Raw genomic sequence first — 14,437 nt, 5'->3', positions numbered from 1 at the left:
TATGATAATGCAGTACACTAAAAGTACTTTAAAATTTCATTACATGTACAGGGGCGGATCCAGGATATTTAAAAGGGGAGGTTTAATTCCATAAAACTGGAAAAATATTGGTGAGTGTAGTGAGGTGAAATTTTTTTGGATGATTTAATGCTAAAAAGTGATATATTTTCCAATCAAATGGGTGGTGGGGCATACGCCCTCTGCGCCCCCCTGAATCGACCACTCACATATATTCATATCTGTTCATACTCGAAAATATATGCAAAAGGTTCAGTAAGATTTGTATCAATTCTGTTCTGAATTAAAAAAAAACTAACAACACTGATTGATTCCTAGAATCAAAATTCTCTCACAGCTGCAAATTTAAAGATAAATAATAAGAATTGTTACAAATCCTCACTTAAACAAGTTTTTATGCATGATAATTTTGCATTGTTCAGGTTGTTCATCATTTGTCACGCCAACAAATGATGAAGGATTACCATATAATGATAAAGAGTGGCACTTTTTGGAGGCAAAGAGAGAGGGTAAAATTGCCAGCATTTCCATTGATGTCAGATGGACAGGTTTGACTTAATTAATATGATAAAGATGCTTGATTTCTTCATATTTCTTAAGCAAGTTTGCTGACAATTCCAATAGTAATGTATAGTTATTCAATAGTAAGCTATAAATTTCAATAATTATCTAATTCAATTTGAAGTAGAACAAGAGATTTGAAACATAAATGATTAAAATAAATTTTGAGTAGGACAAAGGCTTTAGAACATAGCCAGTACTGGTTTTTTTTATAGATTGTGAAATGATCAAGTATGGAAATTATATGACAAAATATTCAGTAGTGATTATTTCAAATACAGACTGCTGCACATGCAAAGGTAGTTTCAACAAAGCTTGTTTAATTAAAAAATTTAGAGTATGCAAAATATTGTTTCCATAGCAAATTCAATATGTGTATTGATTTGATTAAGACATTTATTAACAAAAAATTATAAATTGAAATTTAAAGAATTACTTAGTTCAGATTTCAAGAAAAAATGCTGTATTTTTTTTTGTTTTAGGTGTCCGTGAAAACACATGTGCAACAGGGACTATAATTGGGCCAACATCAGGTCTCTATATTGGAGGTGTTCCTAAAAACTTTGTCAGGAGAGTAGGTGGTCCTGATTCAAGGAAACAGGTATAGTGTCATGTGTGGTGTAGAACAGTAATGCAGCAATTGCATTTTTTCATGAAGGCCAAAGTAATATATCACTTGTTTCTCTAACACAACTACATAATCCTGTTACACACCAGGTTTACCGTTTATTATTGTTTAGAAAATCAGTGATTTCCTCATTTATTGTTTCGATACACTTTTCATTGTTTTTCATTACAAATTTGTTTCAACAATTTTCTCAATATTTATCAGTTCCTTTTATACATCATTTTTTATAAGCAGACTGCATATTTTCTAGCTTATAAGGTTATTTATCATACATGGTTGTCATGCAGTCTTGATGTTTGGCTTATGATTTGCCAAAATATAAATTCTTTTAAATAAAAAGTATTATTTTAGCCTTCAGTCCTCCCTTTGAATATTGAGGGTAAGTGTGATGTAACTTTCTGCATATTAATCAACAGTGTGGTGAGTTACAACAAACTGATAACACTGTTTGATTGGTACCTACTTTTTACTAGGTTATTTTTAGTTTATATTTAAGATGAAAAGGATACAAATGATTTCTATTGCAAATCATATTTAGATTACACATAGTATGTTGTCCTTGATTTGTGAAAATTTTTAGTCACCTTTCGCTTGCCTTATTTGTTGTTCACAAGCAATATTTAAGAAATATTAATAGAAATCATTGTCTGAAGTATTGAATTCAGATTTTTTCCTTTCTTGACCAGATTAAACATGTCTTTTGGTTATGTTTCAGGTTTTGGAGAAAAGTTTCCAAGGCTGTATTAAAGATGTTGAGATTTTACAACAGCTATACCCTGTAGAAGTATGGAAGCCTTTAGATTGGACAAAAGCTGCAACATTTGAATTAGCTTTTGCTAACTGGCAGGGTTGTCCAACTAATTTGGACACAGGTGTACATTTTATGGGACAAGGTAATTTTACTCTTATGCAGGATAACTGAGTAATATATGTAGAAATTAAAGGAAACTTAGGGTATTGGTCAATGTGACATCAACCCAACAACAAAATAAAATCAAAGAAACATCTAGATTTGTATTATGATTTTGAATTTCTGTAGTTGTTTTGTATGACAGAAAATGGAAATCAAAATTTCTGATATACAATACCATTAAAAGTTTTATATAGATTCTCCTTCAGTTACTAGTGAGTTACAATCTTGATCTCAACTTGTGGTGATTTGGGTTCATTCGGTCAACAGACTAAAACAAGACTATGATCACTAATACACAACATCAACACTGAAAAATAAAAGTGACAACACATCACTGAAATATAAAAGTGAAGACAACACATCACTGAAAAATTTTAAATGAATGAGAAACATGGTGCAAAAATAACTTAATGAGATCAGATGGACTAGCTGGAATGAGCATCTCCTGATTCTTTAAAGACATCTATCAAAATCTTTTTTTAGGATTTCTAACTTTGCTGTGGAACAGATTAGAAGTGAAAGACATAATTGGTCTCCATTTTACCCTGAGGACTGACATGAAAACTGGACTGTTGTTCTTTACTTATGGTGGACCAGGCATTTACTTTTATTTAGGAATGATAAATGGTGCACTACATATGCAGTTTTCTAATAATGTTGCAACAGGCAGTGTAACCTTCAGTCGTTCAGACATTTCTTTGTGTGATGGTTATTGGCACACCATTGCTGTAAAGAAGACAAACCAGGAAGCAGAGATTACAATCAACTCAATTACTGTGTCTAGTGGAGATTCAAGTTTTCCTCTCAAGGTTGAAACTGTTTCCCCTGTTTTCATTGGTGGAATACCTGACAACTCTGAGGCTACTCAGTTTGTCAAAGATAATGGGCTTACATTGCCATTTGTAGGTGAGTAAATTGTTATGCAGGGAAAGATATATATTTAGATAGCCATGAAAAAAACTAATTGGCTTTTTATTATGACTTTTCATATTAGGTAATCTGAATACCATTTGAACAAACAAAATTTAAGATTTGAAATATGAAGAATAGATTGATTGATTCATGGATAGATGGGTAGCGTCCATGAATAAAAGATAGCTTTATGCAAATATAAAGGTTATGCTATGCACTGGATATATCTTGTTATATGATTTGTTCATAATTACTTTGCTTATGTACATTTTTGTCAAGCCTGTGACTTCAGTTGCAGAAAGCGAGACATAGGGATAGTGATGCGGTGGCAGCGGCATTAACTAACTACTTAAAAAAAAGCTTTATAATTCAGAAGGTAAAAGACCTGGATGCTTCATACTTTGTATATAGATGCCTTATTTTATGAAGTTGCCATCTGTCATATGTCCATTGTCTTTGACCTCATTTTCATGGTTCAGTGACTACTTGAAAAAAAAGTTAAGAATTTTTGTAATGTTAATTTCTCTCTTATTATGAGTAATAGGATAACAATATTTGGTATGTGTGTACCTATCAAGTTTTTCATACCTGTCGGACAGTTTTCACTTGACCTCCCCCTCATTTCATGGATCAGTGAACAAGGTTAAGTTTTGGTAGTCAAGTCCATATCTCAGATACTATCAGCAATAGAGCTACTATATTTGGTGTATGGAATGATTGTAAGGTGTGCATTCCAACTGGCAGGTGTCATCTGAATGGTTCAGTGGTTAAAGTTTAGTTTTTGTGTTTTGGTCTGTTTTTCTATTACTGTATGCAATAGGTCAACTATATTTGATGTATGGAAATATTTTACGATGTACATGTCAGTCTGGCAGGTTTTATCTGACCTTGACCCCATTTTCATGGTTCATTGCTCAATGTTTGTTTTTTTTGTGTTTTGGTCTGTTTTTTCTTAAACTATAAGCAATAAGTCAAATATATTTGGTGTATGGAATGATTGTAAGGTGTATATGTCTGTATGGCAGGTATCATCTGACCTTGACCTTCTTTTCATGGTTTATTGGTCAATGTTAAGTTTTCCTGGTTAAGTTTGTTTCTTAGATATATTATGCAATAATTTAATTTTGGATGTAACATGTCTTCTGATTGGCTGACAGTGTTTTGTCTATCAGCTCATAGACATAATTTTGTCATGTGATCGTGACGTCATCAACGTTTTTCATGATTTTACTCTGGCTTAGAATGGAATTTAGAATTAAATTATAAGGAATGACTCTAATATTTTTTCTGTCTATTTGAAATAACATCAAAAATGTGATGCACACTTTAAAATAACCTGCTACGCGGGTTATTCAGTGTGCACCACATTTTTGATGTTATTTCTTCATAGAAAGAAAAAAATATTACAGTCATTCCTTAATTAATAGGTCAACTATATAGATGCATGGAATGATTGTTAGGTGTACATGTCTGTCTGGTAGATTTCATTTGACCTTGACCTCATTTTCATGGTTCATTGGTCTATATAAAGTTTTCATAGTTTGGTCTGTTTTTTGTATACTATCAGCAATAGGTCAACTATATTCTGTGTATGGAATGTTTGTAAGGTGTACATGTATTTCTGACTTTTAACTGATTTTCTTGGATCATGTTAAGTAATGTGGTTCTTGTAGTAAAACTTTATATTTAGGACTGTCAACACTAAATCAATGGTCAGTAAAGCAGACGAGACTTTTCAATGTGTGCACTTTTATTTGTGTTTGCACTGCAGTCAATTTTGGCTTTCTTGGTTTATAGGGCAATGAAGCATGAAATGTTAGTTATTGTGTCCTGTCCTGTGTATTTCCAGGGTTTGGTGGATGTCTAAGAGATGTAAGAGTTCAGAACTACATTCCATTTTATTATGCTGTCTATTTAAATTTTGTGGTCAGTGCTGTGACAATATCAAATGTCAATTTAGATGGCTGTTCTCCATTTCAAATACCTTACAGAACTTGCAGGAAAGACATCTTAGACTATATATACAATGGAACAGAGTATTTTTATGAGGATAAAAACTTAACTCCATATTCAGGTACACTTTATTTTTAGTTTGCACACTCTAAATCATTGTATGCATTGTAATGCACAGCTAGGTTTAAAAAACTTTCTTACCTAAAACAAAAATCTTGGTGTGCAGTTGCAGTCCACTAAATTGATGTCAAAAGACACATGTTCTGCCGGATTAGTGAAAACATGGTTATAGTAGGGTAGTGTTACCCTTGTCCTTCCATATGTACATCCCAGATAAGTGAAAACATGGTTATAGTATGGTAGTGTTACCCTTGTCCGTCCATATGTATATCCCTAGTATGGTAGTGTTACCCTTGTCCGTCCATATGTATATCCCAGATTAGTGAAAACATGGTTATAGTAGGGTAGTGTTACCCTTGTCCGTCCATATGTATATCCCAGATTAGTGAAAACATGGTTATAGTATGGTAGTGTTACCCTTGTCCGTCCATATGTATATCCCAGATTAGTGAAAACATGGTTATAGTAGGGTAGTGTTACCCTTGTCCGTCCATATGTATATCCCAGATTAGTGAAAACATGGTTATAGTAGGGTAGTGTTACCCTTGTCCGTCCATATGTATATCCCAGATTAGTGAAAACATGGTTATAGTATGGTAGTGTTACCCTTGTCTGTCCATATGTATATCCCAGATTAGTGAAAACATGGTTATAGTATGGTAGTGTTACCCTTGTCCCTCCATATGTACATCCCAGATTAGTGAAAACATGGTTATAGTATGGTAGTGTTACCCTTGTCCCTCCATATGTACATCCCAGATTAGTGAAAACATGGTTATAGTAGGGTAGTGTTACCCTTGTCCGTCCATATGTACATCCCAGATTATTGAAAACATGGTTATAGTAGGGTAGTGTTACCCTTGTCTGTCCATATGTATATCCCAGATTAGTGAAAACATGGTTAAAGTAGGGAAGTGTTACCCTTGTCCGTCCATATGTACATCCCAGATTAGTGAAAACATGGTTATAGTAGGGTAGTGTTACCCTTGTCCCTCCATATGTACATCCCAGATTAGTGAAAACATGGTTATAGTATGGTAGTGTTACCCTTGTCCCTCCATATGTACATCCCAGATTAGTGAAAACATGGTTATAGTATGGTAGTGTTACCCTTGTCCCTCCATATGTACATCCCAGATTAGTGAAAACATGGTTATAGTATGGTAGTGTTACCCTTGTCCGTCCATATGTACATCCCAGATTAGTGAAAACATGGTTATAGTATGGTAGTGTTACCCTTGTCCGTCCATATGTATATCCCAGATTAGTGAAAACATGGTTATAGTATGGTAGTGTTACCCTTGTCCCTCCATATGTACATCCCAGATTAGTGAAAACATGGTTATAGTATGGTAGTGTTACCCTTGTCCGTCCATATGTATATCCAGGATTAGTGAAAACATGGTTATAGTATGGTAGTGTTACCCTTATCCATCCATACGTACATCCCAAAATTGGTTTCCGTTCTCTACTTTTAGTTTGCCTCAACTAAATGTTATGAAACTTATACACAATGCTTGTTACCACAAAACACAGATCAAATTCGAATTTGGGTGGTGTCACTTTTTCTTTTCTCGAGTTATGCCCCTTTATAAAGATATATGCAAGCAGGGCATCATCTGCGTCCCATGAACACATTCTCATTCATTTTTTTTATTTTTTCAATATATCTTAACTGTTTTAAATAATCCATGTTAGATTTAAACTTGAAAAATCTGCTGTAAATACCTACACAACATTCTCAAAAATAACATGATATTGTTTTTGCTTACAGATTACTTGTACAGAGTGTTTGCCAATAATCAAGCTGGGCATGGCATTGGTCCTTGGTCTTATGGCAGAACTTTAGAAGGAGGTAATGATATAAAACATATATTTTTTCCTGTTATCATTTGTTGGTGTAAATAAACAATTGTGCATAGAAACGGTGTTCAGAACTCTTTGTTTGATTGACATCAATGTTTTGTGCAGAAAAAACACATAATAAAGTTGAAAATAGAAGAACTACTCCACAAAACAAAATATTTCCAGTTTCTTTTTTATAGGAGTAAATAGTTAAAATGTTTAAATGTTTTCAAATTGTTCAAGTTTTCAAAGCACATTACCTTTTTAATTGAAAAAAAAAATTATCTGATCCCATATACAACTAGTTAATTTCTGTATATTATAAAGATTGAATGAAAAAATATCTGAAAAAAACGGCATATATTATAGAAAAACAAAGGATATGGGCTTTCCATCCATGACACAAAATCAGTACATGCACAGCAAAAAACACAAAAAGCAAAGAAACAATATATTGTTTCATTTCCTGAAAGATGTCTCAAACTGAAAAAAATATTCATGCAGCTAACTTAAAATTTAAGATGAAAGTGACTATCTTGATTCTAGTTTGCCCTCAGATTATTTTTTTTTTTTTTTTAATTTTTTGTCATAGAACTCTTGCATTCAATGAACCACTTGATAAAATGCTTGTTTTGACTTTCTCTTGACAGCTCCTATAGGTTTATCAGCACCCTATGATGTAGTAGTTGTTACAGGTTATGTGATCACAGCAAAGTGGACGCAGCCGGATCTTATATCAGGTCTCCTCCAAAAGTATGTTTTACGTGCTCATAACCTTGAACATCCTGACATTCCACCTGTGGAAACTGAATATGACGATAAAATCTTTCAAGGTATTTCAAACCTAAGTTATGATATATTATTTGCTTGGTCTGCCTGACTAGTATTCCAAAGAATTAATTGTATAAGGTTTCAAAATGGCCAAAATGTATTCTAGTTAAAACAATGATAGATAGTGAATAGGTCTTTTTTTATTAGATTAACATTATACAGTTATTTTTATCATGTCTAAATGAGCAGAAATTTCAATTTTCAATCAAATGCAATGAAAACAGGCCAATTTCCGTTTATTTTCATGACCAGAAAAATAAAATTTTTTAACCTTTCGTTTGTTTTAAAGAATATTTGTCAAAATCACACTCCATATTTCCTACTCTTGAATTTGTTTGAAATTCAGATGATTTTGTCAACTTTTTACAAAGTTTTTACTTTTGGCACATTTTGGCCATGAAGATCAACTCTCGATACTTTCACACACATTTGTTTAACTTTTCATCTTCAAATAATGTACTTGATATTGGGGCCAAATAGGACCCTTTATGCACCTAATCCTGTTTTAAATCAATTGTCCAATATAAGTGAGAAGACATTTTCAAGGTCTTTTCTACTCCAATTAATCACTTTTTGGACCTATTGGACACATACTTCCTGTTTTCTGATTCTTTGAATTATGAATTCGGATATGCTTAGCACGACAATTTTCTATGAATTGGAATTGGATGGTATTTTGAAATGACAAAAAAATCTTTGATAAATGCTAGAATAGTTATTTTTGTGTACATTTCAGGCCAGATAAATAATGCCATACCCAATACAAACTACAGTGTAAAGATAATGGCTTGTACAGGTGGAGGCTGTACTGAGAGCACTGATGGTGTCATAGTCTTTACTAACCAGGAAGGTAAATATTGTAAAATCCACATACAATGTATGAATTAGAATATCTTTTCCTCTTTTGCAAATCAATTCCATTCATACTCCTCTTTTCTCACTGGTAGTTGCTGGTTTTATGTTTTATCTTGGTATCATCCAAAGTCTATACAATGTAGAACTTTTATATCTCTTGGAGTTTTTTTATTGTCTGTTAGTTAATAGAAGTACAATCTTGCCCTAAACTGCCATGAGACTTTTTTTCTTGGACTTTTTTTTACTTGTATTAAGATAAAATAACAAGTGCATGTATTTCCCAGGAAAATTTATTTTACTTTTATTTCTTTACAGACATTTAAATATTTTATTTATTTTTTATTAGGTGTTCCATGTTGATCCTCTTTTAAAGAGCTCATATTCTGGCTTAACTAATTGAAAAGCTGTTAAAAAAGTTTGAAGTAATTTAATTAGTTAAGGTATTGTTTTCTTGGTTGAAGGAAAATCTCATGAAGTGTCATTGGGGTTTCTTACTCCCTTGTTATAGTAGGAAAAATATTTATTGAAAGGTTCTTAAAAGTCTACATAATCATTCTTCCTTATACCATTGGACCGCTATTTCAATTGATTGTAACGTTTTTCCCTAGTTAATGCTGTCTGTTATGTTTTTACAGCACCAGAAGATGTTCCTGCTCCCACAGCGTTACCTGACATTGATTCTATGACTGTGATATGGGAGGATCCAGGGAAACCGAATGGCCTGATTACAGGGTACTTCCTGTATAAAGACGCTGAACTCATCTATACCGGGGGTGAGAGAATGTTTAATATCTCAGACCTACAGGTAAGTGTTTTCCTGTTTATCTTGTAATATTTATTAAATACAATATAAGTATAGGTTTTGTGGAAAAAAAAATAACAGGGTTTGTGAACAAAATATACAATTACGTTTTTACAAAGAGTCTACGCTACAATATAAATTTTGATGTCATAAAGATTATGGTTAAAGTGTAATAATCATTTACTGTGGATCCATTTATTTTATTTTTTTTATTAAGGTTCCAATTTTCATGAATTGAGGAAAAATTGTAATTTTTGTGGATATTTGATTTCGTAGTTTCACCAAAGTCTGCATTCAAGCCTATAGAACACTTGTAGTCACCTTGTTAATTATATTCAATTTTCAGGTCTGTATACTGGACCAGTTCTATGATATAGTCAGAACTATTGTTGGATGCACAACTAATCAACTATAAACTTGTCTTGTTTTGTAGGTCTATACATCTTACCAGTTTTATATAAGAGCCTGTACTATTGTGGGATGTACAAACAGCCCAGTAGCAGCTCTCAGTACTTCCCAGTTACCACCATCATTCATGAAAACACCTCAACTTACAGTTTTAGGTAAGTATTGACAAGGAAATTCAAGAAAATTGCATTACAGATATAAAAGTAAGATTGTTTTACTTTAGTAATAGTCTGTTGATATGAAAAAAGTGATATTAAAAAATGGTTATCCCTCATAATAAACTTTAAAATTGATATAGAAACATACTTGTCTTTATGTATAAAATCTAGAAAGCACAGCACAAAGTTGCAGCTTATATCTTTTCTTTATCCAAATTAGGGCAATGACTCCTGTTGAGGAGAAAAAATATCTGAAATAATACCAAGTTACTTATTTTAGTATTTTTAGAATGAATGCTTTTTAATATAAAATGTTGATCTTAATAAGGAGAGAAGTATTAATATAATATCCAATTCACTTTATTTGTTTTATCTTATCTGAATTATACTTTGCTGCACTCATCCAAGAAGCTTTGCCCTTTCACAAAAGCAATGGACAAAACCTTTTGAAGTTTTTACATTATTATACTGTGGATAATATTCTACCATGAAAAGAACCATTTACATCATGATATTACAGAAGACATGTATTGTAGGTACAACTGAAATAGAAGTTAGATGGGAAGAGCCACAACAACTCAATGGTGTTTTAGAGAGATATGTGATATATGTGTCACAGTTTCCTGTCAGAAATGGTCATGTTGTGTACAATAATTCAGATTTCTTCACTGACTTTATCATATCTGAATTATTACCAGGCACTGTTTATTACATTACAGTAGCAGTAAGTATGTTATTTGTTATGGCAATCACGGTCAGTTTGTAAAATTTCTATTGTGTATCATTGACAAGCATTAAACACACCGATAATGGATTGGACAAGTGCAGCATGGTATTTGGAGGTCATGCATTACCATTGTATACCTGAAATTTTACTAAAGGAGAAGTAAATTTCCCTGTCTTGAACTTTCAGTGAAGTTTTAGCTTTGGCTCCTTGTTGTAAGCCTCAATGTGACTTTGAGATGAAGTACAGTGGTACATGCACTGTTAATTTACTTTTTGAGTTTTGTATAGTGTATATAGGGATTCCTGTCATAAATTAATACACTATTTCGTTTTTGTTTAAATTGTTTTTGTCTTGAATTTTCAAGAGATATTGCCTCTTGGTGAAATTTGTAACTAAACTAATGATTAGTTATTTATAATACATTAAATCTTTGTAAACCTTTAATAATGCAGAAATATTAATACACTTTGCTCTGTAAACAAAAACCACCCAGAAATTAAATCTTATAAAAATAAGTAGATGTTCTAAAAAATGTATGATTGCTAATGAGACAACTATCCACAAGAGTTCAAATGAAGTGGATGTAAGCAATTATAGGCAACCATGGGCCTTCAACAATGAGAAAACCCCATACCATATAGTCTTCTATAAAAGGACCTGACATGAAAAATGTGAAACAATTCAAACAAGAAAACTAACAGACTTATTTATAACAAAACAATTTACGACAAACAAATATAACAGACATGAACCCATGACAACCACTGAACTAAAGGCTCCTGGCAGGCTCAACAACATTTGTCTAATCTGATCAAAATCTTCAATTCTGAAAGGCTTTAATTAGGCAGGTAGTTAATAGTAAATGCAATTCAATAGATGTATATAATGCACTGTATGGTCTTTTTATTTAGGCTTGTACTGGAGGAGGCTGTACACAGAGTTCCCAGAGTACTGTGAGAACAGAAGAAAGCTCTCCAGAAGGAGTCGAGGAGCCCACAATTATCTCCTTTTCATACTCAGAACTGAATGTGTCATGGATCAGACCACTAAGACCAAATGGTATAAACTTTTATTAATAAAAAATTCTTTCATATATGATGGCATGTAGATATTTATAGTAAATGCTCGATTGAAAATAAGATGAATTTATATCAAACAAAGCAATACAAGTGGTAGTGTTGGTGGTGGATTTTATGTGTTAAACAATAATGAAAGTTTATTGTTTTACAATTTGATAAAAAGTATAAATTGCTAAAAAAAAAATGATTTATAAAAGATATCGGTTAAGTAAAATCCAATGTTACTCATGAAAGAGGGTCAGGATAGGGGTCCTTCATTTCTGTATTCTTTAATTTTTTAAGCCATTTTTCTCTATTCATTATAAGTTTTGCCAATTATTCTCTTTTCTTTATATTTCAGCACGCCATTATTCTCTATTCTTTATTTTTTTTACCTATTTTTCTCTATTCTTTATATTTTTGCCCTTTATTCTGCACTTTTTTCCCATTATTCTCTATTCTGTAAACCCCATCCAGACCCTCATGAAACTGTTTTGATATATCTTCATTCTGATTTTATTTTATTTATTTTCAGGTCACATTACAGCATACTTTCTTTATCATAATGAAGTACTAATTTACCAAGGTCTACTGTTTAGTCAACTTCTATCAGGATTAGAACCATTCAGTCTACATACTTTCAGAGTAGTGGCTTGTACTGTAAAAGGTTGTGGGTCCAGTCGTTTGATCAATGGTAGAACTCTTGAGGCTCAACCTAATGGATTTGTTGTTATGGAAGCTAAAATTCATGATTCTAGGACCATAAGTGTAAAATGGACTCCTCCAGACACTCCAAATGGATTAATCCATTATCGTATCTTCTTGAATGGATTATTTTACAATGCTCCAGGTGAGATAAAACTAGTGCTGAAATCTTTGAATCACTTTGCTTTCCAGTCTGATAGTAAAATTTCAGGAATTCAATTGTTTTTGTTTCAGTTGAACATTGATAGTTGTAACACAGTTTATACAAAGTACAGTTGTATTAGTAAATAAATAATTGTTTCACCAACAGATAAATAGCTTATAATAGTGATATTTTATCTATTTTGATAACACTTATATAAATTTTTTTGTCAAAAATTAGAATATTTTACACTTTTAGAATAAAATGCCAAATGATAAAAAAATTAGTTTTAAATAAGCAAACATGATGTATGCCTATTGTTGAGGTCATATGATGACCCGTAGACATTACTGGTCATCTTCTTTGGTTATTTTGAGGGGTAGTTGTCTCATTGGCAATCATACCATATCTCCTTTTTGTCTCATTGGCAATCATACCATATCTCCTTCTTGTCTCATTGGCAATCATACCATATCTCCTTCTTGTCTCATTGGCAATCATACCATATCTCCTTCTTGACCCATTGGCAATCATACCATATCTCCTTCTTGTCTCATTGGCAATCATACCATATCTCCTTCTTGTCTCATTGGCAATCATACCATATCTCCTTCTTGTCTCATTGGCAATCATACCATATCTCCTTCTTGTCTCATTGGCAATCATACCATATCTCCTTTTTGTCTCATTGGCAATCATACCATATCTCCTTCTTGTCTCATTGGCAATCATACCATATCTCTTTGTTGTCTCATTGGCAATCATACCATTTCTCCTTGTTGTCTCATTGGCAATCATACCATATCTCCTTGTTGTGTCATTGGCAATCATACCATATCACCTTGTTGTCTCATTGGCAATTATACCATATCTCCTTGCTGTCTCATTGGCAATCATACCATATCTCCTTGTTGTCTCATTGGCAATCATACCATATCTCCTTGTTGTCTCATTGGCAATCATACCATATCCCCTTGTTGTGTCATTGGCAATCATACCATATCTCCTTGTTGTCTCATTGGCAATTATACCATATCTCCTTGTTGTCTCATTGGCAATCATACCATATCTCCTTGTTGTCTCAATGGCAATTATACCATATCTCCTTATCCTTATTTTTGATGGGTTTATTACAGATAATTGGGACTACAGTACTATAGAGAATCGTAGAAGTGTATACAATAACACAGTATCTAACCAGTGGGTACAGGTATCACCTATAATACCTATGTCTACCTATAGTGTACAGGTGAATGCCTCCAACACAGCAGGATATATACTCAGTAATACACTACAGTTAGATATGCCAGAAGGATGTAAGTTATATTTATCATTTTTGCTCATATACTGTTACTTGTTTATATTGTTTAAGATTTGTGGAGCAATATTAGTGTGAATGAAAAATTGCCAATTTTTAGCATTTTGTTTCTGTGGTTTCAACAAAAAACAATGTCTTCAAGCAAATGATTTTTTTTCTAAACTAATTTTAAATCATGAAGAAAAAGATGTCAGAAAAATTTCAAATAAATCAAGAACATTTATGTAGTAGTTTGATTATACACAGACAGCTCAAAATAGCCTCTTGTTGATGAAAAGACATTTAGAAAAAACATTCATGTTTTCAGCACCTGATGGTGTGGAACCACCTACTGTAATATCACAGACATCCACCTCAGTCACAGCAACATGGACCTCAGTTGGTAGACAGAATGCTAGAGATGCACCTGTTTATATTATACAATTTAGGGATCGTAATAACTCAACTATTGTCAAAGAGTAAGTAATTCTATAATGAAATAAT

At 32.6% G+C, this 14,437-nt stretch overlaps 1 protein-coding gene across 1 annotated transcript in view; it reads left to right on the top strand.

Annotated features, from left to right (window-relative positions):
* Nucleotides 1-14,437, top strand: part of LOC127736963 (usherin-like) — a 95,460-nt gene that overhangs the window by 26,484 nt on the left and 54,539 nt on the right. The window contains 15 exon segments of the mRNA XM_052247523.1: nucleotides 441-566; nucleotides 1,062-1,180; nucleotides 1,923-2,100; nucleotides 2,604-3,026; nucleotides 4,882-5,106; nucleotides 6,880-6,960; nucleotides 7,601-7,783; nucleotides 8,518-8,631; nucleotides 9,272-9,441; nucleotides 9,872-10,001; nucleotides 10,541-10,728; nucleotides 11,643-11,790; nucleotides 12,307-12,639; nucleotides 13,773-13,952; nucleotides 14,262-14,412. Of these exon segments, the coding sequence (XP_052103483.1) occupies nucleotides 441-566; nucleotides 1,062-1,180; nucleotides 1,923-2,100; nucleotides 2,604-3,026; nucleotides 4,882-5,106; nucleotides 6,880-6,960; nucleotides 7,601-7,783; nucleotides 8,518-8,631; nucleotides 9,272-9,441; nucleotides 9,872-10,001; nucleotides 10,541-10,728; nucleotides 11,643-11,790; nucleotides 12,307-12,639; nucleotides 13,773-13,952; nucleotides 14,262-14,412 (2,749 nt within the window).

The sequence above is a fragment of the Mytilus californianus genome, unplaced genomic scaffold (genome assembly GCF_021869535.1).
Source record: "Mytilus californianus isolate M0D057914Y unplaced genomic scaffold, xbMytCali1.0.p SCAF_4, whole genome shotgun sequence".
Classification (NCBI taxonomy): Eukaryota; Metazoa; Mollusca; class Bivalvia; order Mytilida; family Mytilidae; genus Mytilus; species Mytilus californianus.
Note: the sequence above shows the minus strand (reverse complement) of the source record. Positions and strands in the feature narration are given on the sequence as shown.